Here is a 22,329-nt window from a genome sequence, read left to right as displayed (position 1 = left end):
CCCTCTCCGCGGGGGCCAAAGACTCGCCCCCAATAGTCAGTGATGGAGTCAACTGACTATATCGGGATGCCGGGAACCACAGCCACTCAGTCTTGGAAGGGTTGAGCTTGAGCTAAGTTCTAAGAAAGTGGGGAAAACAGGTATTATGTAGACTGCTTCTTGCCCCCAAAAGGGTGCTAGAGAAAAGACAAACACAACACAACCACTGAAGTTGCCAATATGCTTGGAACAACAGTGCCAACTCAACCCAAACTATCGGACCAACCCTGTGCTTCATGTGCCACTGCTGCCTCCTCCCTTCCATTCTGGGTTCTGCTACTGCTGCTTAGATGGCCCTGCAGGTCCTTTCTGAATCTCCCTCTGGCCAGGAACTGAAGTGCCCCTAGGCTAGGGAAAGGACCTTCTCTGCACAGCTGCCGGTCTGTGCAACAGCACCCTGGACAGCAGCTCTTTGCTCGACTCTCGGAGGATTTAAGAACAGGGACGGAGCTTCAACCTGAAACTTATCCAAATACTTAATTTTAACTAATGTCAGTGGCATAACACTATTTTTCGTGGTATCTTTTTCTTCAGCTCAGAAGAAGGGCCTGGTGGCTCAGCAGACTAATAGCATTGTGATTAACACCAGCTATCTGCAATTACTATAAGTTCGAATCTCATCAGGCTCAAGGTCGACTCAGCCTTCCATCCTTTCTAAGGTAGGTGAAATGAGGACCCGGTTTGTGGGGGCAATAAGCTGACTTTGTATAAATATACAAAAGGATGAAGGCTATTGCTTAACGCATTGTAAGCCGCCCTGAGTCTCCGGAGAAGGGCAGCATATAAATCAAATTAAAAAAAAAAAAAAGAAGAAGAAGCTTCTTGGATGAGAAGCGAAACGCCTTGAAAGAAAAACAAGGTCCAGTTGCCTTTGGCACAATCCTGAAGCGTGCGATTCAAACAAATGAACTTTATGTTCCCCACGCGGCCCGTCGTTTTTCCAAATGGAAAGGGTACAAAGAGACCAAGTCTTCAAATATCTGGTGGAGCCACCACCACCACCGGTTGTCAGCCGCTTCCATACAGACGCAGCGAAAAGCCAAGAACATGCGGGCGGCCATATTATGGGCGATGAGAAAATGAGTGGCGAAGGGGGGGGGGGGAATGAGGTGACTGCTAACTAAGTAATGGGTGGGGGGGAGAGGAGACTACAGACTTCAGGGGCTGTTTCCACCAGGCTGCTCCTCAGTCGACTGCGGGAGTCAGGAAATGCGGGGCTGGTCCTTGCGGCACTGCCAGGTTTTTTCTCCTTCTTGCGGCCTGGCCATTCCGGCCTTCCCACCACGAGGGCCCAACCTAAACAAGCACTCCGAAGGTAACCCCGGCTGTACAGAGAGGAATAAGAGGACAGGAAAAAGAAGCGGGCCGTGCTGGAAAGAGCGGAGAGGAAGGCGGAGACAGGAAGTCCGCCATGCCGAGAAGGTCGTTCGGACAGGAAGTGGAGGGAGGGCCGGAAGTCGGCCTGGGGAGGGGGCGAGAGGCGACCTCCGTCTGGCAGCTGAGCACATGGGCGGGCAGCGAGGGCGGGAGGGCGGCGGGGACGCGCGGGCCCCCCCTTCCCGGCCCTCCCCACGGGTGAGCGGCACCGGCGACAGCAGCGCTGCCAGCAAGAGGTCAGCCGCCGCCCTGGGCTACACCTCGGACCGCTTCGTGCTGCAGCTGCTGCCCCGGGGAGGCCCGCGCCGCGCCCCCGCCATCCACCGGTGAGGGGCCCCGACCCGCTCGGCGCTTCCGGGGGAGGAGGGGGCGTGTGGGGCGCGGCTCTCCTCTCCGGGGGAAACGGGGGGGGGCGCCGCTCACGCTCTTCTCTTCCCCCCCCCCAGGGGCTACCACATCCGGGCCCGAGCGGTGGAACGGAGCCTGCGGGCCTTCCTGATGGGCACTCGGGGCCACCCGCGCAGTCAGGCAAGTTCGGGCCCCTCCCTCCCTCCCTCCTCTTCCTCCCTCCCTCCGCAGCGCCGTCTGACCCCGTCCCTCCCGCACCACAGGTGGTGTCTCTGGGCGCTGGCTGGGACTCGCTCTACTTCTGCCTGAAGGACGCGGGGCTGCTGGCGGGAAGCGGCGGGCGGTTCTTCGAGGTGGACCTCCCCGAGGTGGCCTCCCGCAAAGCGGCCCTGATCTCCGGCTCGGCGGAGCTGCGCGCCTTGGCGGGAGGCGGCGTCCGCGAGGATCTCGGTGGGTATGCGGAGGAGGGGAGGAGGAAGGGAGCCGCCTGGGCCGGCACCGAGCGCGCTTTGCCTTCCCTGTAGGAAGCGTCAAGTATTCCGGGGATGATTACCGGCTCCTGGGCGTGGATCTCTCCCAACTGGCCCTGCTGGAAGGGGCCCTGCGTGGCGCCGGCCTGGATCCCGCGACGCCCACCCTGATCCTTGCGGAGGTGGTCCTGCCCTACATGCAGGTCGAGAGGTTCGTGCTTTGGTCCTTGCGGCCGTCCGGTAAAGCCCGCCCCAGCGGGGCGCCTGGCCTGCACCTGAGAAGGCAGGTTTTGTGTTAAATCTCAGCAGATTGTGGCTTTCCAAGGTTAGGGCAAAAGAGTCACGATTGTGTTGTGTTTCGCATATTAGATTGAACATGCTTTGTAAGTAGTGTTTTCGCTGTATATTCTTTTTGTTTTTGCATTCCGCTGATTTGGGGAATATAACTACCATGCAGCTTACCAAGTAATTGTACTTTTGAGCTACAAGTAGAACCAAGCTAACTTCCCAGCCAGATTTTCATACCTGAGAGCCGTACCTCGATATTTTGAGCTTGAAGCCGAGACATTAGTTTCCACACTCACATAGAGACTGTTGGAAATCTGCTCCTGCTGAAAATTGCAGCCTAGTCACCTCAAGATTGAATAGGAGCAGACTGGAAGCCTTCCCCTCCTCTGGTTGCTGCCTCACAAAGTCAAAATAAGATAGACTACAACTATTCTTAAAAAACAGTTTTCTGTTGTGGCAGCAGTTTTGGATCCATGGATCCTTCTGCTTTCCCTTTAATCCCACTGCATCATCTCCTCAGGGATATTCAGAAGAAGGTATTTCCAAGCTTTGCCAGGTGGGATCTCTTGTAGAGGTCTCAGATCCATTTCCAGCTTTGAACTGGGCAAATGTGAATGGTCCTGAAGATTCTCACAGCTTGGACTTGTTTGGGAGTCAGATGGCTCCCTGGCCTCCAGTTGAATGGTCTGGGCTCTTCCTTGGTGCACTTCCCCTTCTTTCTGGTTCATTCCAGGTCAGATGCTCTGATTCAGTGGGCAGCTGGGCACTTTCTGAGGGCCTGGTTCATTCTGTACGAGCAGATTCATCCCAGCGACCCTTTTGGCCGTATCATGCAAAATCATTTCAGCCATCTACAGTGTCCGCTCCGCTCCCTAACCTCCTACCCAGACTGCAAGGCTCAACAGATGCGCTTTCTCCAGAGGGTGGGTGTGAGCCTTGGACTGGTGGAAGGGAGACCGGAGTGGGCCAATGGGATGGCTGTGCCTTGGTCTTAATGCCACGGCCTTCTCTTTAGGGCTGGACGGAATGCCACATCATGGACATGAACGAGTTCTATAGGAGCTTTATGCCTGGAGAAGAGCAGAAGAGGATTCAAGCTCTGGAGCCCTTTGACGAATTTGAGGTTGGTCTGCCCTCTGTCTGGTGGGTGCAGAATGTAGAGAGGGAGGCGAGGTGCCTTGCAGCCGGCCACAAGACCAAAACATTTTTTCTCCATGGCCAGCGTGGAAATAGAATAGGATGGCGGCAGAAGAGTATTTTCATCTGGTGCAACCAAAATATGATATACAGGACACCAGTACAATCTTAACGTAGGATATAAAATAATTCCTACTTGCAGTACTAAAGCAATTGCATTTGAGTGTGTGACAATATGACATTTAGCTTATCATAGAAGCGCACAAAGTGTTTCTAACCTTTGTTTGCTGCAAGTCTGTTTCCTCAAGTCTTCAGAATGCCCCAATGTGTAGAGGGGTTTGTTGTGACTGAGAGCCTATGGCGACCTCTCTGTTCTTCCAGGAATGGCACCTGAAGTGCTCCCATTATTTCATCCTGGCCGCATCCAAGGGAGAGGCCTCCTTTGCACCTCCTGTATTTTCCAGGATGGAAGGTAAAAGCCCGACGTGTCCTCTGCCTTGGTTGCTAGTGATGACTTGGTGGGATGTTTTCATCCTGTTTTATCTCCCCGACCGGTGCAGTTGCACAAGGGCTGATGGAGACCTGCAGGTCTAAATAGTTCCAAAGTTGCATTAGCTCTGCTAGCTCCTAAAGTGGTTCTATTCAGAGAAGTAGCATTAGCTTTAAAGGATATTTTCTTTTGTCCTCTTGTCCACACTGATTTCCTGAAGGCATCTGGTTAATCATTGCATGATACCGGAGGCTGTGCAAGGTGGGCTGTCCTCCCCTATGCAGCTCTCTGTGTTTTTTAGATCTTCCCTTGAAAATCCCTTAACTTAAAAAGGAATTAAAATTATACCCTCAAAATGGTTCTTTCTCAGCAGCAATCTCTGCCATGGATTAATTACTATTTAATTTATACTGAATACAAAGAATGTAGGTTTCTAAGCAGATTTTAACAGATTAACAGTTGGAAGGGACCCCATAGGTCATCTAGTCCAACCCCCAGCTCAAGAAGGAGACCCTACACAATTTCTGACAAATGGCAGTCCAATCTTTTCTTGAAAGTCTCAAGTGATGAAGCTCCCACAACTTCCGAAGGCTTTACAAAGGTTCTCTTCCGGGGGTAGTTTATTAAATTTATATGCACCCACCTCACTGTCATCTGGGCAGATTACAACATGGTAAAAATACATTAGAACGTTGATACATTAAAGAACCAAGAATTAACATTTTGAAAGCTAAGTTTCCCAACAGTGCTGTTGACTGTGAGATTAATAGAATCCTAAGATTGGAAGGAACCTCCCTTACCCAGTTCAGACCATCCCAAAGGAATGGCTCTCCAATCACCCCTTGAAAATCTCCCATGAAGCGGCATCCACGATTTCGGGGGCTCTCTTGCCTGTCCCTCCTCTTGCCTCCAGGTTTGGATTCTCCCCACCCCTGGCCAGTCCCTGTCTTAACCTTGGTCATTCTGGAGAATAAGTCCACAGCACCCCTTCCTGTACTGGAAGAACAGTCCTATGCCTCCCTCAGCCTTCCCTTCTTTCGGTTTGAACGTTGTTCCCGGTTGCTTCGCCTGCTTTCAGGAAGCCCTGAACAGCTCAGCTCCATTACCTTTGGCTCAGCCCCCATCTCTTGCAGGCTGAAGGGAATCCTTGGGGGGGCGGAGAGGGAAGGAATAGGAAGAGGAGGGCTGGGGGGACCCCCGTGCATTGAGCCTTGCTTCCTGAAGCTAGGATGGTCCCTGTCACCTTCAGCAAAGGCAGTTTTGTTCATCAAGCATTGGCAGCATAAGCGGACGCCCTGTTTGTGCAGAATTGTTTTGTTTTGTTTTGTATTTTATATTTTGCTTATTGTACCTTTTAAGAACTTTGGGGACTACATAAGGTTGTTTTATTTCTTTCTGCTTATCAAAAACTGCCCAGAATCTGGTTTGTAAATACAACACTAATCAAGCAAGGCAGGGAAAAGTTTTTCTCCCCCTCTCCAAGTACCAGCCTGGATTTAGTACAGGAGACAAGAAAAGGAAGCGCTTCTTCACCTGTGGTTAAACTGCGGCATTCGCTTCCACGGGCATGGCAGTGGGGGGCTGAACCGGTGTGTGTCTGTGGCTCACCAGGGCATTGATCGGATCTCAAAGACACCATGTTCGCTTGGGAGGAGTGGGAGGGACAGTATGCCTCCAAATGATGGAGATATAAAGTTGTCCCTCCAAACCTGGTTGAGAGCTCCCCGGAGATACCTGGCTGGCCACAGATCACTCAGCTAAGATGAGCCCGGCCTGATGTAGAGGGCCTTTCTTACCTTGGTTAAATTCAAGGAAAGATTCATTGTCTGAGTAAGGAAATGGTGGAGGAACCTTGTGCAAGAACCTTTTCCTACAGAACCAAATCAGTCTTTCCCCAGGCACCTTCATCTGGAGCAGAGAGGCTCCCTGCTACCTGGCCTGCTGGGGTGGCTGCATTTTGCTGCTGGAATGACGTGGCTCTTTTTTTCTCTGCCTTGCAGCCCCCCTGTCTCACCGCGCACCTTGCTTTGCTGGGACCGTGGCTGCATCCTTTGTTGGGGCAGGTGGGGCAGTGGTTGGCCTGAAGCGCTATGGTCATTGCTCAGTGCTCCTTGCCCCAGACGTAATTCTAACCACTGGTGGCTTTGGGGACCATGGTGGGCGCCACTGCCGCCTGACTGAGCTGCATATTCTGATCAAGCACCAGGAAGGTTGGAGAAGCGACAAAGTCAGACTGGCCAAGCTAGAAATGGCTTGGGGTAAGCGACAGGGATGGGTGGGGGGACCTCTTGGTGCAGGCAAGTGGGCCCTCCCTGGCTACAAGAGCTTTCTTCTCTCCTTCCGCAGATGGGCGGCTTTTCCACACCGTGAACGTCCTGCGCTCAGGCTGGGCTGTCGTGCTTGGTGGCCGTAAGTCTCCAGTGAGCCCCGCTCTGCCCCCCCTTTGCTTAAAGGGGCTGGCGGATGCCGATCCTTTGAGCCCCGGCAACCCCATCATTGAGCTCGCTCTGCTGCCACCTGTCGAGGGCCTCTCCGTGCCCCGCTGGAGACACACCTCCACAGAAGTCACTCATGAAGGTAGGAAGGGAAAGCTCACCCCACTGAGGGGAAGAGGCAGGGAAGGGCACCGATGAAGCCCAGCTGTTCTTCCAAGGCGAGTTGGAGGCTTCTGGGAATCGCTCCCCACTGCTCCTAGGTCTTGTGCTCAGCACCCCCAGTTTATCAGACACTCGGGCAGTAAAGTCTTTTGCCAGCAGTTCAAAAAAGAGTTGTGTGACCTGCTGTGCAAATGCTCCACATTCTCCTCAAAACAAAGTCCAGTGATCCTGGAGCTCAGGGGTCCCCGTCCTTTGGGAGGGGCTCTTCCCCCCCAGCGGGCCTGAGGTGTATCAGGCGCCTTAGGAGGAGGAGAGAGGAAGGGGCCTAACATTCTGCTCTTTTTGTAGGACAGGCTTACCTCTTCATCTACGGAGGCTGCAGTTCTGGGCAGTTGGTGCTCACCGATTGGCATTTTCTGCATTTGGAGGGGCTCCACTGTCAGCAGGTGCGGATGGGTTGAGGCCTCCTTGGGCCCATGCGGGAGCCTGTCCTGCAAGAGCCCCTTAGGACGTTTCTTTGTTGGCTGTGGGGATCGGATGGAGAGCCCTGGGAGATGGGTGGGTTGTTCCTGGATTTGAAGGTTAGCTGTGTCATCCCTTGCACCAACAGAAGAGTGTAAAGAGCTCCTCCGAAGAGCTTGGGACCCCAGGGGACTCCTTTCTCAATCCTCTTTTACTCCGTGTCAGAAATGGTAGCTAACTTGCTTAAACTCTGGCCAAGTAAAACACCTTAGGGGATTCTAACCCTAACCTGAACCCTAACTCAGAAACCTAGAATTGCAAGGACGTGTGGTCCAACCCCGACCTGCAGAAATCCTTAAGCCATCCCAAAACCTCCAGTGCTGGAGGCCCTGCATTTCCAAGTAGTGACTACTTGAGAACTCTTGTGGTGAGGAAATTTTTGGATCTTTCTCCATAAGGCTTCCATCCAGCTTCCATTCCATCCAGTGGGCTCTTGTCCTGCCCCAGGGCCCCACAAAGGAGATGCGCCCAGCCTCTTCCCCTGGGAAGCCCTTCAAGTAGGGGAAGGCTGGGTTCCCATCCCCCAGAGCCTTCTCTTCTTCAGGCCACACATAACCAGTTTCTGTGACCATTTTTAATAAGATACAGCCTCCCTCCTCATCTCGGCTGCACTCATTTCTGATCCTCAACATCCTTCTGGTACCGAGGTGGCCAAAATGACATGGTCTTCCAGGCGAGGCCTGCGCAGTGCAGTGTCGGGGAAACTGCCCCTTCCTGTGATCTTGACCCTTTGCCTCCGTTGAGGCAGCCCACATCGCATTAGCTCACTGGGCAGCTGCAGGCCGTGCTGACTCATGCCTCTGGCAGCACACCCAGGTCCTCCTCAGAGCGTATTACTCAAGGACCACAACCATCTATTCTTACAACCTTACATGTGTTGCCACTGAACAGCACTTCGTTGGAAAAAGCCTAATATTCAGGTTTATAATGATTGTTTTCAATCCTGACCCTCTTCTGAGATATTTGTCGTCTCCCTCCCCCTGGGTGTCACCAGCCGACATAACTTGGCCGATGGCACCCTGAGGAGACCCTCTCTGTGGGAGCGAACTGGCTGGTGGGAGACTACTAGTGGCAGAAGTCGGTCTCGAAAGTACCTGGGTCCTATGCCATGGAGCGCTTTAAAGGTGGTAGCCAACACCTTGAATCGCACCCGGAAGACCACTGGGAGCCAGTGCAGCTCGCACAGGAGGGGTGTCACGTGGGCACAACGGCTTGCGCCCATAACCACCCGCGCGGCTGCATTCTGGACCAGTTGGAGCCTCCGAGTGCTCTTCAAGGGGAGCCCCATGTAGAGAGCATTACAATAGTCCAGCCGGGAGGTGACAAGGGCGTGAGTGACCGTGCGCAAGGCGTCCTGGTCCAGAAAGGGCTGCAACTGGCGAATCAGGCGAACCTGATAAAAAGCCCCCCTGGCCACGGCCGTCATATGCTCTTTAAAAGACAGCCGTGCATCCAGGAGGACACCCAGATTGTGAGCCCTCTCTGTGGGGGGCAGAGATTCACCCCCAATAGTCAGCGATGGCACCAGCTGGCTATATCGGGACGCCGGAAGCCACAGCCACTCGGTCTTGGAAGGGTTGAGTCTGAGCCTGTTCCTCCCCATCCAGACCTGCACGGCCTCCAGGCAGCGAGACATCACATCAAGGGCATCGTTGGGGTGGTCTGGGGTGGAGATGTACAGCTGAGTGTCATCAGCGTACTGATGGACTCTCACCCCCAAACCACGGATGATCTCACCCAGCGGCTTCACATAAATATTGAACAGAAGGGGCGAGAGAACCGACCCTTGCGGCACTCCCCATGCGAGGCGCCTCGAGGTCGACCTCTGCCCCCCTGCCAACACAAACTGAACAGTCGGAGAGGAAGGAGGAGAACCACCGCAGTACGGTGCCCCCTATTCCTAACCCCCTCAACCGCTGCAGCATGATACCATGGTCGATGGTATCAAAAGCTTCTGAGAGATCTAATCGGATCAGGACAGAGGAGCAACCCCTGTCCCGAGCCCTCTAGAGATCATCCACCAACGCGACCAATGCCGTTTCTGTGCTGTACCCCTGCCTGAAGCCCGACTAGTACGGGCCCAGATAGATAGCTTCATCCAGGTGCCGGGGAAGCTGTCGTGCCACCACGCTCTCAACAACCTTCGCCACAAAACAAAGGTTGGAGACCGGACGGTAGTTAGCTATTCAGCCGGGTCCAGGGAAGGCTTCTTGAGGAGGGGCCTCACCACTGTCTCTTTCAAGGCAGCGGGAAAGGCACCCTCACTCAGAGAAGCACTTATAATCCCCTGGAGCCAGCCTCGTGTAACCTCCCAGGAGGCCAGTACCAACCAGGAGGGACACAGGTCCAATAAACACGTGGCAGCACTAATCTTACCCAGAACCCTGTCCACATCTTTGGGAGCCACAGGATCAAACTCCTCCCAGATAATATTCTCAAGACCTGCCCTTGTCTCCTCCCCTGGACTCATCCAATCGGAGTCCAAGCCTTCCCGAATCCGAGCGACTTTATCATGCAGGAATTGCACAAAATCCTCAGCTCGACCCTGTAAGGGGTCTTCCCGCACTCCCCCCCGAAGAAGGGAGTGGGTCACCCTAAACAGAGCGGCTGGGCGGTTCTCTGCAGATGCGATAAGAGCAGAAAAATGGTTAGATTTCACTGCTTTTATCGCCACTAGGTAGGTCTTGATATAAGACCTCACCAGTGTCTGGTCGGAATCGGATTGACTAGTCCTCCAAATGCTCTCTAGGCGTCTTTTCCGACGCTTCATCTCTCTCAGCTCCTCAGAAAACCAAGGAGCCAATTGAGATCGGCATCGGGTCAGAGGCCGCAAAGGCACGACGCGATCCAAAGCTCCGGCGGCTGCACTCTCCCAGGCGGCCACCAGCTCTTCAGTCGAGTCATGTGCCAGGGTCTCAGGAAACGGCCCAAGCTCCGTCAGGAACCTTTTGGGATCCATCAGGCGCCTGGGACGGAACCATCTGGTCGGTTCCGTCTCCCTGCGGCGGGGAGAAGCGGCTGGAAAGTCCAAGTGAAGGAGCGAATGATCTGTCCATGACAAGGGTTTGATATCTAGGTCCCCTCTACCAAGATCATTCAACCACTGACCAGAGACAAAAATCAAGTCCAGAGTGTGTCCCCCTATGTGAGTGGGGCCTTGAACTAACTGGGTCAGGTCCATGGCCACCATGGAAGCCATGAACTCCAGAGCCGCCTCTGATGCCTCACCTGTGGATGGTAGGTTGAAATCCCCCATGACAATAAGTCTGGGGGTATCAACTGGCACCCTGGCAATAACATCGAGCAGCTCGGGCAGGGTCGCCGCCACGTGGCAGGGAGCCAAGTACGTAGTCAGCAGACCCATCTGCACCCCATGGCCCCACTTCAAAAAAAGGGACTCACATCCGGCTATCTGAGTCTCCCTTGGACAAAGACTTTCCCTAATAACCGCCGCCACTCCCCCATCCCTCCCTTGGGCCCTTGGCTAATGAAATGCACAGAAACCTGGTGGGCATATTTCAATGAGGGGGACACCCCCCCTCTTGGCCTAACTAGGTCTCCGTAATACCTGCCAGGTCCGCACCCCCCTCCATAATAAGATCACAAATGAGGGGGGCTTTATTAACCGACCTGGCATTACACAACATCAGCCGCGGATCCTGGGCCTGAGACTCTGTGCAACCCAGGACACGAGTCGCGCATTGGGGGCCGGAGTGCGCAATTGCTCGTAAACAGCGTGTGTGCACCCCCGACACATGATATGGCCCCCTGCGCCCCTCATACCTGCCCCTCCCACTCATTATTTCAATTACACTGCCCTTCCTGTTGCCCCCCTGCTCCCCGGTTAAATTTCTTTCCACGACCCCTCTGCTGCAGCCAATCGACCCATCACCCCACTCAGTGGCTATCTGGACACCCCCCCCAGGTCCACCTTTACAACCCCCTCCCTTCCTCCCGGGTCCCCTTAAAATTTTCATTAAAAATTTAGATAAAAACCCCTCAAACCCCTCTTCGCTACATGCCATCTCTCGGGGTTCCAAAACCCGTCATCAAGATAGGCCCTCGATAACATGGAGGGCCAGGCCTGCGAGAGGGGGGAGTCTCGCAGCGCGAAGAGCTCAGCCGGTGAATACATCCTAAAGTCTGTCTGGGGAAGATGAATGAGTTCAAGGATTCAATGGTGATGGTTAGAAAAAGGTCCGGGAGAGAAAGTTCACCATTCCGGCACGGGTCAACCGGGCTCCACTGTCCTCCCACGACAGTGGAGAGGGGTCTCAGGCCGCTGCCCCAGGAAAGCAGTGACCAAGCCACCCTCTCACGGCGGCTGGTAACAGCAGATCTTATTCAGTGACAGCTGCAACAGAAGTGACTCCCTCGGTGCCCACGCCCAGGCTTAAACCTGTCCTCGCAGCAAGGCGTTACAGATGTCGATATACTGATGGTATAGCCAGAACCGGGGGTCAACTGTAGTCATTTTAGGGGCTAATGAGTCCAAGTGCAGGAAGGGTCCAGTCAGGATGATAGTGATCCCAACCAACGGCCACAACCGGGCCACGGTGGGAAGAGGGGGGGGTGGAGACGGACCAGGGCGTTAGGCCAATCCACGCCATAGCCCAGCTCTTCCCAAACCCTCCAGTCTCCACAAGATCTTCTAATCCCCCCTTAAATCCCAGGTCTTCAGAGGGGTCACCAACTGGGCAGCTCCAAATCAATCCGCCAGAACTCCCCCTTCCACAGCTGACAATAGACCAGTTGGAGAAAAGTCTGAGTTCGAAGAATTCGATCAGGGTCATGCCACTCCCCTCCCCTCGGCATCGCCCCAGCGGCCATTTCACTGCCGCAGCTGCTGCGTCCAACATCGCCGCCGCTGCTGGCAGCCCCAAGCTTTTTTTGGGAGGGGGGTGTCTAGCGGCGCTCCAACATGCTGCCATCACCAACGCACCCCCACCCCCATCTGGCCGCCGCTGGGGGGACGCCAAGGCAAAAAGCACCGCCCCGACCATTTCCGAGTCTCCTGTCTGCGCCGCCATAGCCTCGTGGCGCTCCTCGGCTCCAGACAGCCACACGAGCGACTCGAGAGAGCCCAAAAGCTCACAACGGGCTGTCCTCCTGTTCACCTGCTGGGCCAGGGCCGACAGCTGGAAATTCGGCCCTCTAGGAATCCAAGATAGCTCCTACATTGCCCCAAGACATCGGAGCTTCACCCGCGAGCCGCCATCTTTGAGCATGCGCAAAAATAAGAGAGGGTGGCTCCCTCTCTTTGGAATATCGCCCCTGCAGAGATTAGACTGGCCCCTGCTTTGACACTCTTCCAGAAGGCCCGGAAGACTTGGTTCTGCCAATGGGCCTAGGGAACCCAAAGCAGGATGGAGCCCATCGAGTGACTCATTTGATTGTGTGTTGTCACCAAGGGGTGGATGGGAAGGTACTAGTTTTTTTATTCTCTTATGCTGGGTTTTTACTGTTCGTAAGCCATGAGAGTGAGTGGGTGACCATATAAATTTTCCAAATAAGTATTAAACTTGAGCCAGAACAGAACGCTTGACATGTCCCACTACACACCTCTCTTGGCTAAGGGTTAGGTTTAAGTACCAGAGTTTGTGGATGGTTTCTGGCCCAGATGTCAAGCCGTCCATCATACAGCCATCCATTTGGTGAAGAAAAAGGTCAAATGGTCACATGCCTTACTGATGGTATCTTGGCCAGCTGATCTGGTCATGTCCAAAATAGCCATAAGGTTTGCCTACCATGACCTGTTTTTTAACAAAAACACTACAAGCTGCTAGCAATCAGACCCAGGAGGCAACGGAACAACCAACCTACCGATGCCTGCAAAAGTCCTGGAAAGGATAATCAAGCAGAGGTCTACAAGCCCTTTGAAAGGAACAAAAGGTCTTGTGAACCCCTGCTTGATTATCTTTTGCAGGCATCGGTAGGTTGGTTGTTCTGTTGCCTCCTGGGTCTGCTTAAGGACATCTTCAAAGACTGGAATAACATTAGCCCTACTCCAGTCTTCTGGTTTTCTAAATCACTGCCCCAGGGTTGACTTGGATTCTTGGGAGAAGGAAACTTCTTTGTAACAAACAGTAAGATTTTGCCAGCCAGTGATTTTCAATAGCTGGGCGCTTTTGCTTTCAGTCCAGATTGATGGCTCTTGCAGCGTCTCCTGGGTTAGTTGAGCCGTCCAGCTCTTTGGAAGGGTGGGGGTTTAGTGAGGACTTAGTTACATGTTTCACATTGTGCTTTTTGGTCAGAAGAGGAAGCAGTTGGCAATAATATTGTTGTCATCCCCTCTGTACACGCAATCTTTTTCAGTTTGGCACACTTATTTCACCACAAGATAAGTGAGTCTGTTCTTTGTGAAAGCTAACCCACTATTGTGTGCAACCATCAACTAAGAAATCCATGCCCTGTGTTGGCACAGAAGGCTGCTTGGGGGAGGGGGGGCATTTTTCGTAACATTGCTTACCAGCGAAAAAAAATTTGTCATGCATCTGTGCAAAAGGCAGTGAAAACTGAGCTATGGGAGACGCTCTGGTTTTGCCAGCTCTCTCTCAGGCAGGCACTTCCTTCCAGGGAAGTGCCAGAGGTGCCCTTCGCTTCAGCTGGGCAAGAAAGGCTGCTGGCTCCTGCCTTGCTCGTTGGCTTGAATTGGGTTTCTGTGCCCCATATCTCACAAATGCAGCCACTCTGGGCAGCTTACAGTACAGTAATGCCTCCCCTCTGCTCCCCCTTGTCAGATTCCAGTGGAGGGCCCCGTTCCAGCCGGCCGTCACTCACACAGTGCCTGCAGCTGGGCAGGGGGAGTGCTTATCGCCGGCGGCCTAGCAGCCTCTGAGGAGCTGCTGGGCAGCCTCCTGTTTCTGAAGCCAGCCGGGAGAGGCTTCCGGTGGCATTCTCTCGAGACCTGCCCCCCGCTCAAGCCCAGGTAAGTAAGCCATGCCTCACCCCATCCGCTCAGCACGGTCCACATGTGACTTGCCGGGCTTTTAGCTTCTCTGGCCAGCAACCAGCTTCCAAACTGAGCCCTCTCAGTTTGTGTCCAATGGCTGCTCAGACTCGCTTTTTCAGCCCAGGCCTTCTGAAGATGACACTTCCTTGAACATTCTGTCAAACAGCTACAATTGCTTTGTAGGAAGAATCCCAATGGCATTCTCCTCTGGAATTAATATAAAAATAAACATTTGCGCTGTTTAGCAGGAAAGCAAGCGATACCCAAGAAGAGGCCATATTTGCCTGGCATGAGTCTTGCTGCTGCTGCTGCTCCTCCACTTCCGCCTTCTTGGCTGTCTGGGATGGTAGGAGGATTCCTGCCCAGTGCAGAGTTTCATTGAAGACCTCTAAGGTCTCTTTCAACCTTGGGAGTCTGTGGATGAGCGGTGAGTGGAGTTGACTGGCTGGTCTGTCAACCTTGTCAGTGTGCCTGCTTAGAGACCACTTGTTTTTCCAGATAAAAGGTCTGGAAGACAAATGAGAGCCTTTATGCTTCTCAAAATGAAGATTCTCAGTTTAGCCCAACACAGCGAAAAACAAAAATAAGAGATCCCAGAAGAAACCAGCATGGCTGCCTAAAGAACTGGTACTGAAAGACAAAACGAACAAGAATAAAAAGTGGAAAGGGGGATACATAACTAAGAATAACAGCATATAACCCAAATCTGCAAAGATGAAGTCAGGAAAGCGGAGGCTCAGAATGAACAAAGGCTTGCAACAAATGGCAAAATAAATTTGTGTAAAAAAATGTGTAAAAAAACCAAAAAGTCAAGGAAATGGATTGGTCCATTAATGAGGGAAGATGGGGAGGTGACAGGCAGAAGGGAGAAAGCAGAATTGCTTAATTCATTCTTTGCATCACTTTACACAAAAAGAAAAATAGTCCAATCTATCAAAAACAGTGCACTCAAGAAGGATCTTGACGAACACTGTGCCCTATCCAATAATATGGAATTTGGGCGGGGGTCCTTGGTGCTCTCTGAGCTTGGTTGTTTTCTTTCATTACCCTAACTAGGTAACATCATCAGTGCTAGTAAGGAGTGCTGTTTGCTATCAGTTTATATTTTGATGTCTTGCCTGTCTATGTGAGTGAGGGTGGTCTTGGGGATTCTTTGGTTGGGCTATTTACTGACAGCAGTTTCTTGATTTGGGATATTGCTTACTAGATTATTGTCTGAAGTTGACCTTGTAGTTAATCTATGATGATCTGATTATTGGTGGAGAGGTGCTGGAGTCTTTTTCTCTTGGGCTGGCCGATTGTCTCTTATCTATAGATGTTGTTAATGTCTATGGATGGCTGATTTGTCAGAGTGCCAGGCTTCTAGAAATTCCCTGGCATTTTTGGATTTGGTCTGGACTAGGATTGACATATTTTGACAATTGAAACTATGGTTAAATCTGTCTATATGTTGTGAAATTAAAGAATTTTTGTCATGTCTTCTGACTGCCAGTTGGTGTTCATGGATGGTTCTGCCTGTTTCTCCTACATAGTTGTTGTTGCAGTTCTTACATTGTATGCTGTAGATGACTCCTGTTTTTTCTTCTGGTTTTGCTGGGTCTTTTGGTTTGCTTAGGATGTTTTGAAAGGCTTTAGTTGGTAGTAGAGCACGTGATTAGTATGGGTGGGTTTTCTGTAGACTTGCGTTTCTAGTTTCTAGTTCAGCTGCCTGCAATTATTGCAAGTTCAAATCTCACCAGGCTCAAGGTTGACTCAGCCTTCCATCCTTTCAAAGGTAGGTAAAATGAGGACCAGGTTTGTGGGGGCAATAAGCTGACTTTGTATAAAAAAGAACACCACTTTGGGGGGTGGGGTGCGAAAGCCCTACTAAGCAGGTATATACAAAAGTATGAAGGCTATTGCTTAACGCATTGTAAGCCGCCCTGAGTCTCCAGAAAAGGGCGGCATATAAATCGAACCAATAAATAATAGATAGATAGATAGATAGATAGATAGATAGATAGATAGATAGATAGATAGATAGATAGCCATTGTGGTCTCTGCTGATCAGGATGTCCAGGAAGGGTAGTGAGTTGTTGTTTTCTTCTTTTCTAGTAAACTGGATTCCTTTAAAAATGTTGATGGTTCTGTGGTGTTCTCTAATTGGTCCTTTTTATTATGGTGAAGGTGAAATATCTGATCCATATTTTCGGTTGTATTTGTGGAAGTGCTATGGCTTCTAGACGTTATGGAATGTGGAATTGGAATATATGGAATTCAGTGGTGAAAAAATTAAGGCACTTAGGCAAGAATAACAAAATCCAGAGATATAGAATAAGTGGTACCTGGCTCAACAGCAGTATCTGTGAGACGTAGCTAGGAGACCTAGTGGACAGTCACTTGTGGCTCCTGCCCAAAAAACCAATGCAGTCTTAGGCTGCATTAACAGAGGGATAGAATCAACATCATGCAAAATGTTAGTATCGCTTTATAATGCCTTGATAAGACCACACGTGGAATACTACATCCAGCTTCGGTCACCCTAATGTAAAAAAGATGTTGAGAGTCTGGAAAGAGTGCAGAGAAGAGCAACAAAGATAACTTAGGGGACCCGAGGCTAAAACATGAGAAATGATTGCTGGAATTGGGGATGTCTACTTTGATGAAAAGAAGGACTGGGGTGACATGATAACATATTTCATAATGATAATGATACATGATAAAATATTTGAGGGGTTGCCACAAAGAAGGGGGGGGGGTCAACCTGTTCTCCAAAGCACCTGAAGGCAGGACAAGAAGCCACGGCTGAAAACTAATCAAGGAGAGAACCGACCTAGAAATAAAAAGAAATTTCCCGACAGAACAATTCATAGAGTATAGGACATAGAGACTTCAAATGGTCACTAAATGAATGGTTGTAACTCAAGGATTACCTGTACAGTACAGAGCCAGAACAGGAAAACCAGCACTGAGGCAAACAGCAATGGATCTCCCAAGGTATAAAGCATATCTTTATCCACTACAACCTATCTTAATATACTCACTCTGCACATTTCAGGGGGATGTAACAGTATTTAAGAAGATAAAACTTGTGGGAAAAGTATAAATGTTAAACCAGCCAGGAAAAATGACAAAAACTCAGCCTTTCAGCACAAGTAAGGTCACATCTTCTGGCTCCTTGTTCCTGCTTGATTTGCCCTTCGGTTCAGGTTCAGGAAGAGCTGGAGGCTAGTCAGCTCTGCACCTGGGAAGAAGAAAGATGATGAGAAAGTGCCAGGAGTCCAGGCACATGGTTGGAGAGGGCTGGATAAAGTAATTTCGTTTCCTTTTTTCTCTTAGAGGACTCATCAGAATGACAACATGCTGAACTCTGATGCCCAAATTTGGACATTATTACAATTGTACTCCCTATTTGGAAGCGGATGTGGGGCACTTTGTTTTCTTTGTTTTCACAAACATTGTCTTTCCACAGTCTTTCCATCAGAATTAGCAGTTTGATTCTTAGATACTGGGCCTCCCTTCCTTCACCTTCCCAGCCATTCCTTCTACTTTGGATGTGGCACATTGATCTGCAACAGAATATTATCTGAACTGTTTTTGTTCTGGCTGGATGCCTTAATCACATTTGCAAACAAACAGAACTTTTTATGTCAGCTTCTTTCATTCAGCTGTTCAAATTTGGATGCCCTCCCAGGTTTGGACAAACTCTGGGTGTCCTCCTTTACCGGGCCTTATCCAAGTACCACTGAGCTCACAGAAAATCCAAGGGTCTCTGAATGCTCCAATGAAGGGCCTCCTCTTTAGCACATTTTCACCTTCGCAGAAGGAAAGGTGGAGCATTCCCCCACCGTCCCCTGCTCTGATCCAGCCCCTTTCAGTCGAAAGCGGGAGCAAGATCCAGTGGGAACCACATGTTAGCTTTACCTCTGTTTACTCACAACTTGCTTAGTCCTGGTTCAGAAGAATTTCTTTGGAGGAAGCTGCTTTCCCAGGAAGAAAGGAAAGGAGCCGATATGTTCTGGGCAGAACTACAGGGCTGCCTTCCGGCTCTTTCTAAGAAAGGAAGAAGAACGCCTGGCATTATTTTCTGGGCCAAGGAAGAGGGACAAATGGCTTCTGCCCTCCAGACTTTGGACAGCCCCAGGACAGATGTAGCCAGAGGTGTGAGGGAGCTGCATCGCCTCTCTGGCGCCCAGCAGGAGGCGGCAGCTCCTGGCAGTGATGACTCAAGTTCTCAGGATTTTTCGGGGAGGGGGGTGATGGGCGCCCATGCTGGAGGTGCCCATTGCTGTGTGGATTGGAAGAATTCATTCTCTCTTGCCAAGCATCCATTGTTGATGTTCACTGCCTGGAGAAACTGGAACTGGCCCAGTACTAGAGGACTAACACTCCCTCTCTTTTGTGTCTTCTGCCCAGGTATTCACACACGGCTCACGTGCACTGTGGGAAACTGTTGCTCGTGGGTGGGGTCTGGCTCAGCCCTCCTTCAGTGCCAGGCGTTGCCATGATAGACCTGGCGACAAGGGCTCTAGCGGAGTATCGTATTGACACAGTGAGTTGAAACTTTGAGGCAATTGGACTTGGGGTTCCCTTTGGCTCTTCTCCCCACGGAGGCAAAGCAACCTTGGCCAGGGTCAGCGGCAGGAGAAGCTGTTCTTTTGGTATTGATGCTGGTATTTTCCTCCTGAAATATTACCTGGTTCATTAGCTCAGTTGTCTTCCAAGGAAGATGGTGGGTGCAGTTGCCAGAGTATCAGCAAGTACTCTTGGATGCAGTTCTTCAGCTCCAGAGAATTAAATTTATTTGCAGAAGATAGGTGTTCCTAGGCCAAGCTCAATCCTGCCCTTGTTTTGCTGTTCACAACTGCTGGAAGAATACAAATCCTTTCTTCTTAGAGCCATAAGAGTAGTTAACGTTAGGAGTTGTCCTGATGGTCTTTGCTCCTTTTCCTCAGGAGCCTTGCTACAGATGCAGTTCTGAACTGATAAATCATGTGTCCAGGAACAGACATCAGAAAAGAATTGGGGTGGGGGCACTGTGGTTTCTGCCTCAAATCCACGCTGAGTCCAGGAATGGGATTTACAGTGCATTCAGAAAAGTATTTGGGCCCCCTTCGCTTTTGTTGATTTTGTTATGTGGCAGCCTGATTCTACAGTTGTTGAAAATCATTTTTTCATTAATCTACACTCAGTACGCCATAATGACAAAATGAAAACAGAATTTTAGAAATGTCTGTACATTTATTAAAAAGAAAAGACTGAAATATCACATAAGTATTCAGACCCTTTGCAACAACACTTGAAATTTAGCTCAGATGCCTCCCAGTTGCTCGTTGCTGACATATTGATTGCAGTTGACCTGTGGTAAATTAAATTGATTGGACATGGTTTGAAAAGGCACACATCTCACTATAAAAGGCCTCACAGCTGAAAATGCATACTGTAGTAGAGCAAAAGCTACTGAAGGTTCCTAAGAGCACAGTGGCCTCCATAATTCTCAAGTGGAAGAAGTTTGGCACAACCAGGACACTCGGAAGAGGTGGTCACCTGGTCAAACTGAGCAATCGGGGGAGAAGGGCCTTAGTAACAGAGATGACCAAGAACCTGATGGTCACTCTGACTGAGCTCCAGATATTCTGCTGTGGAGATGGGACAGTTCCAGAAGGACAATCATCACTGCAGCTGTCCACTAATTTGGGCTTTATGGCAGAGTGGGTAGACAGAAGCCTCTCTTCGGTGCAAAACACGTGAAAGCCCTCTTGGGTTTGCAAAAAAGCACCTAAAGGACTCTCAGACTGTGAGGACAAGATTCTCTGGTTTGATGAAACCAAAATTGGACTATTTGGCCTCAATTCTAAACGTTCTGTCTAGAGGAAACCAGGCACACTGATTAACAGTCCAATGTCATCCCAACAGTGAAGTGTCGTGGCAGCATCATGCTATGTGGGTGTTTTTCAGCATCAGGGAGACTGGGAAAGCTAAGCCAAGCAAGTACAGGGATATCCTGTAGATAGAAGATAGAAGAAGAGCCTGTAGTACAGTGGACTAAAGCACTGTTATTAACACCAGCTGTCTGCAATTACTGCAAGTTCAAATCTCACCAGGCTCAAGGTTGACTCAGCCTTCCATCCTTTCTAAGGTAGGTGAAATGAGGACCCAGATTGTGGGGGCAATAAGCTGACTTTGTATAAATATACAAAAGTATGAAGGCTATTGCTTAACGCATTGTAAGCCGCCCTGAGTCTCCGGAGAAGGGCAGCATATAAATTAAAGCCTCTATCCTCAATGAAAACCTGTTCCTCAGCACTCAGGACCTCAGACTGGACTAAAGGTTCACTTTCCAACATGACAGTGATGCTAAGCACACAGGCAAGACAACAGGACAACAGGCTTAGGGACAACTGTGAATGTCCTAAAGTGGCCAAGCAGAGCCCTGACTTGAACCTTATTGAACATCTCTGGAGGGAGTTGAAAATGCCTGTCCACTGACAATCGCCATCCAACCTGACTGAGCTTGAGAGGATTTGCAAGGAAGAATGGCAGAAAATCCCCCAATCCAGGTGTGCAAAGCTTATAGTGAGTGTAGATGAATGAGAAAATAAACTTCAACAACTGTAGAATAAGGCTGCAGCATAACAAAATGGACAAAAAGTGAAGGGGGTCTGAATACTTTCTGAATGCCCTGTAATTTACAAGATGAGGAAGAGGCAAGATGCATATCGCTCAGCTACTCGCATGAGCAGGTCCAGAATTTACCCAAAGCTGCCAAGAGCAGAGGCAGCAGGAGCTCAGACCAAGAAAGAGGCGAGGCTAGAGAAGGAACACTGGGAAGGGAGGCTGCTGGCTCCTGTGTGCTGGGGATGAAGAGGAGCAAAAGTGGACTTGGCAGGAAGTGCTGCGCTGTGATTTGATGTGCCTGGATCTTCTTGGGATCTTTGTGAGAGGTGGAGACTATCGCCCTGTTTCACATTTGCTGTAGCATCTAACCAGGAGCCCACTTGCTCACCACTTACCACTTAATGCCCACCCTTAAGGGGGAATGAGAGGGAAGGCAGATTTGTCATTGTGTTCTCAGCTGCCTGGTTCCTAAAGTTGCCTCTTGTCGCTTTCTTCTGTTGCAGACATTTCTGGAGTGGCCTCTGATGTTACACAACCATAGCAGTGTCATTGTGCCCGACACGGAGGAGATTATTCTTACTGGGGGTGGTGGAAACTGCTTCTCCTTTGGGACTCATCTGAACGTGTCGCCTGTCCGCCTGGATCTGAGCAGCATCTGGAGGGCTGGGCTTTGACATCTTGCAGATCAAGAGGACAGGAGAAGGGCCAGAGCAGCATTGAATGATACAGTGGACTGGACTCCTTGCATTCAAGAACATCCCCCCCCCCCCGGCCTATTAGACACAATGGCAGCCTCTCCCAAGAGAGCTGTGCTCATGTTCCATGGAGAACATATTCCATCGGTGGCCCCTGGCTGCTGGAGCAAGGAGCCCAGGTGCAGGAGATCACCCGTCCTAAAACTCTCATCCCCGTCTCCTTTGCTGCCTCCCAGACAGTGGCCACTGTCAGCAAGAGGGTCCGGTAGGTTTCTGGGGAATTTTTACAGTTTCCTTCCTATACCCTCTCATCTGTGCAGCATTTTCTAGTGATTTCAACCATTCGGAGAGACCAACACTGAGCAAAAGGGGTCTGTTCCCAGCAAAAAAGCAAAGGACTTCTATCATACAGACCATTCTGCGTTCACTTCTGAGCCTCTGGGTTATATACCCTAAATAATTGTAGTTACCTGTAGTGTTCATTTAATAGCAACATAACAAATACAAGATTTTGTTATATTTGAAGAAGTCAGCTGTAGTGACAAAAATCCATTACAGCAGTATTCTGTAAAAAAAAAAAAAAAAGTTGGGATGGAAGCTGGAGCCTGAAGAACATGAACCAAAACCAGCCTGCAATGCTGAAACTGCTCCTGCTACGTAGCAGCTGTTGCTGCTAGAATTCAGGGCAGAAGCTCCTTGGCTTTCCTTCTGTTCTCCACCCGTCCTTCTTTTTGCAGCCTGGCAACGCCTACCTCGAGCCCAAAGGCACGGACAGCATCCATCTTAGGCAGGAATGGGCTTTCTCTAAATCTATTTT

At 50.6% G+C, this 22,329-nt stretch overlaps 1 protein-coding gene across 1 annotated transcript; it reads left to right on the top strand.

The window, feature by feature from the left end:
• Nucleotides 1-1,545: 1,545 nt before the first annotated feature.
• Nucleotides 1,546-22,040, top strand: LCMT2 (leucine carboxyl methyltransferase 2). The gene is made up of 13 exons (XM_070943703.1): nucleotides 1,546-1,742; nucleotides 1,863-1,944; nucleotides 2,028-2,214; nucleotides 2,289-2,445; nucleotides 3,256-3,445; nucleotides 3,538-3,645; nucleotides 4,041-4,131; nucleotides 6,150-6,407; nucleotides 6,496-6,726; nucleotides 7,095-7,192; nucleotides 14,009-14,196; nucleotides 18,616-18,751; nucleotides 21,321-22,040. Exons 1-13 carry the CDS (start codon nucleotides 1,546-1,548, stop codon nucleotides 21,489-21,491), a joined length of 2,094 nt encoding a protein of 697 aa, XP_070799804.1. The 3' UTR covers nucleotides 21,492-22,040.
• Nucleotides 22,041-22,329: the final 289 nt, after the last annotated feature.

This window comes from Pituophis catenifer, unplaced genomic scaffold, assembly GCF_029215685.1.
Source record: "Pituophis catenifer annectens isolate HBS135680 unplaced genomic scaffold, rPitCat1.0.hap2 SCAF_4, whole genome shotgun sequence".
NCBI classification, from domain to species: domain Eukaryota; kingdom Metazoa; phylum Chordata; class Lepidosauria; order Squamata; family Colubridae; genus Pituophis; species Pituophis catenifer.
This window is presented reverse-complemented; position numbering and strand designations above follow the sequence as displayed.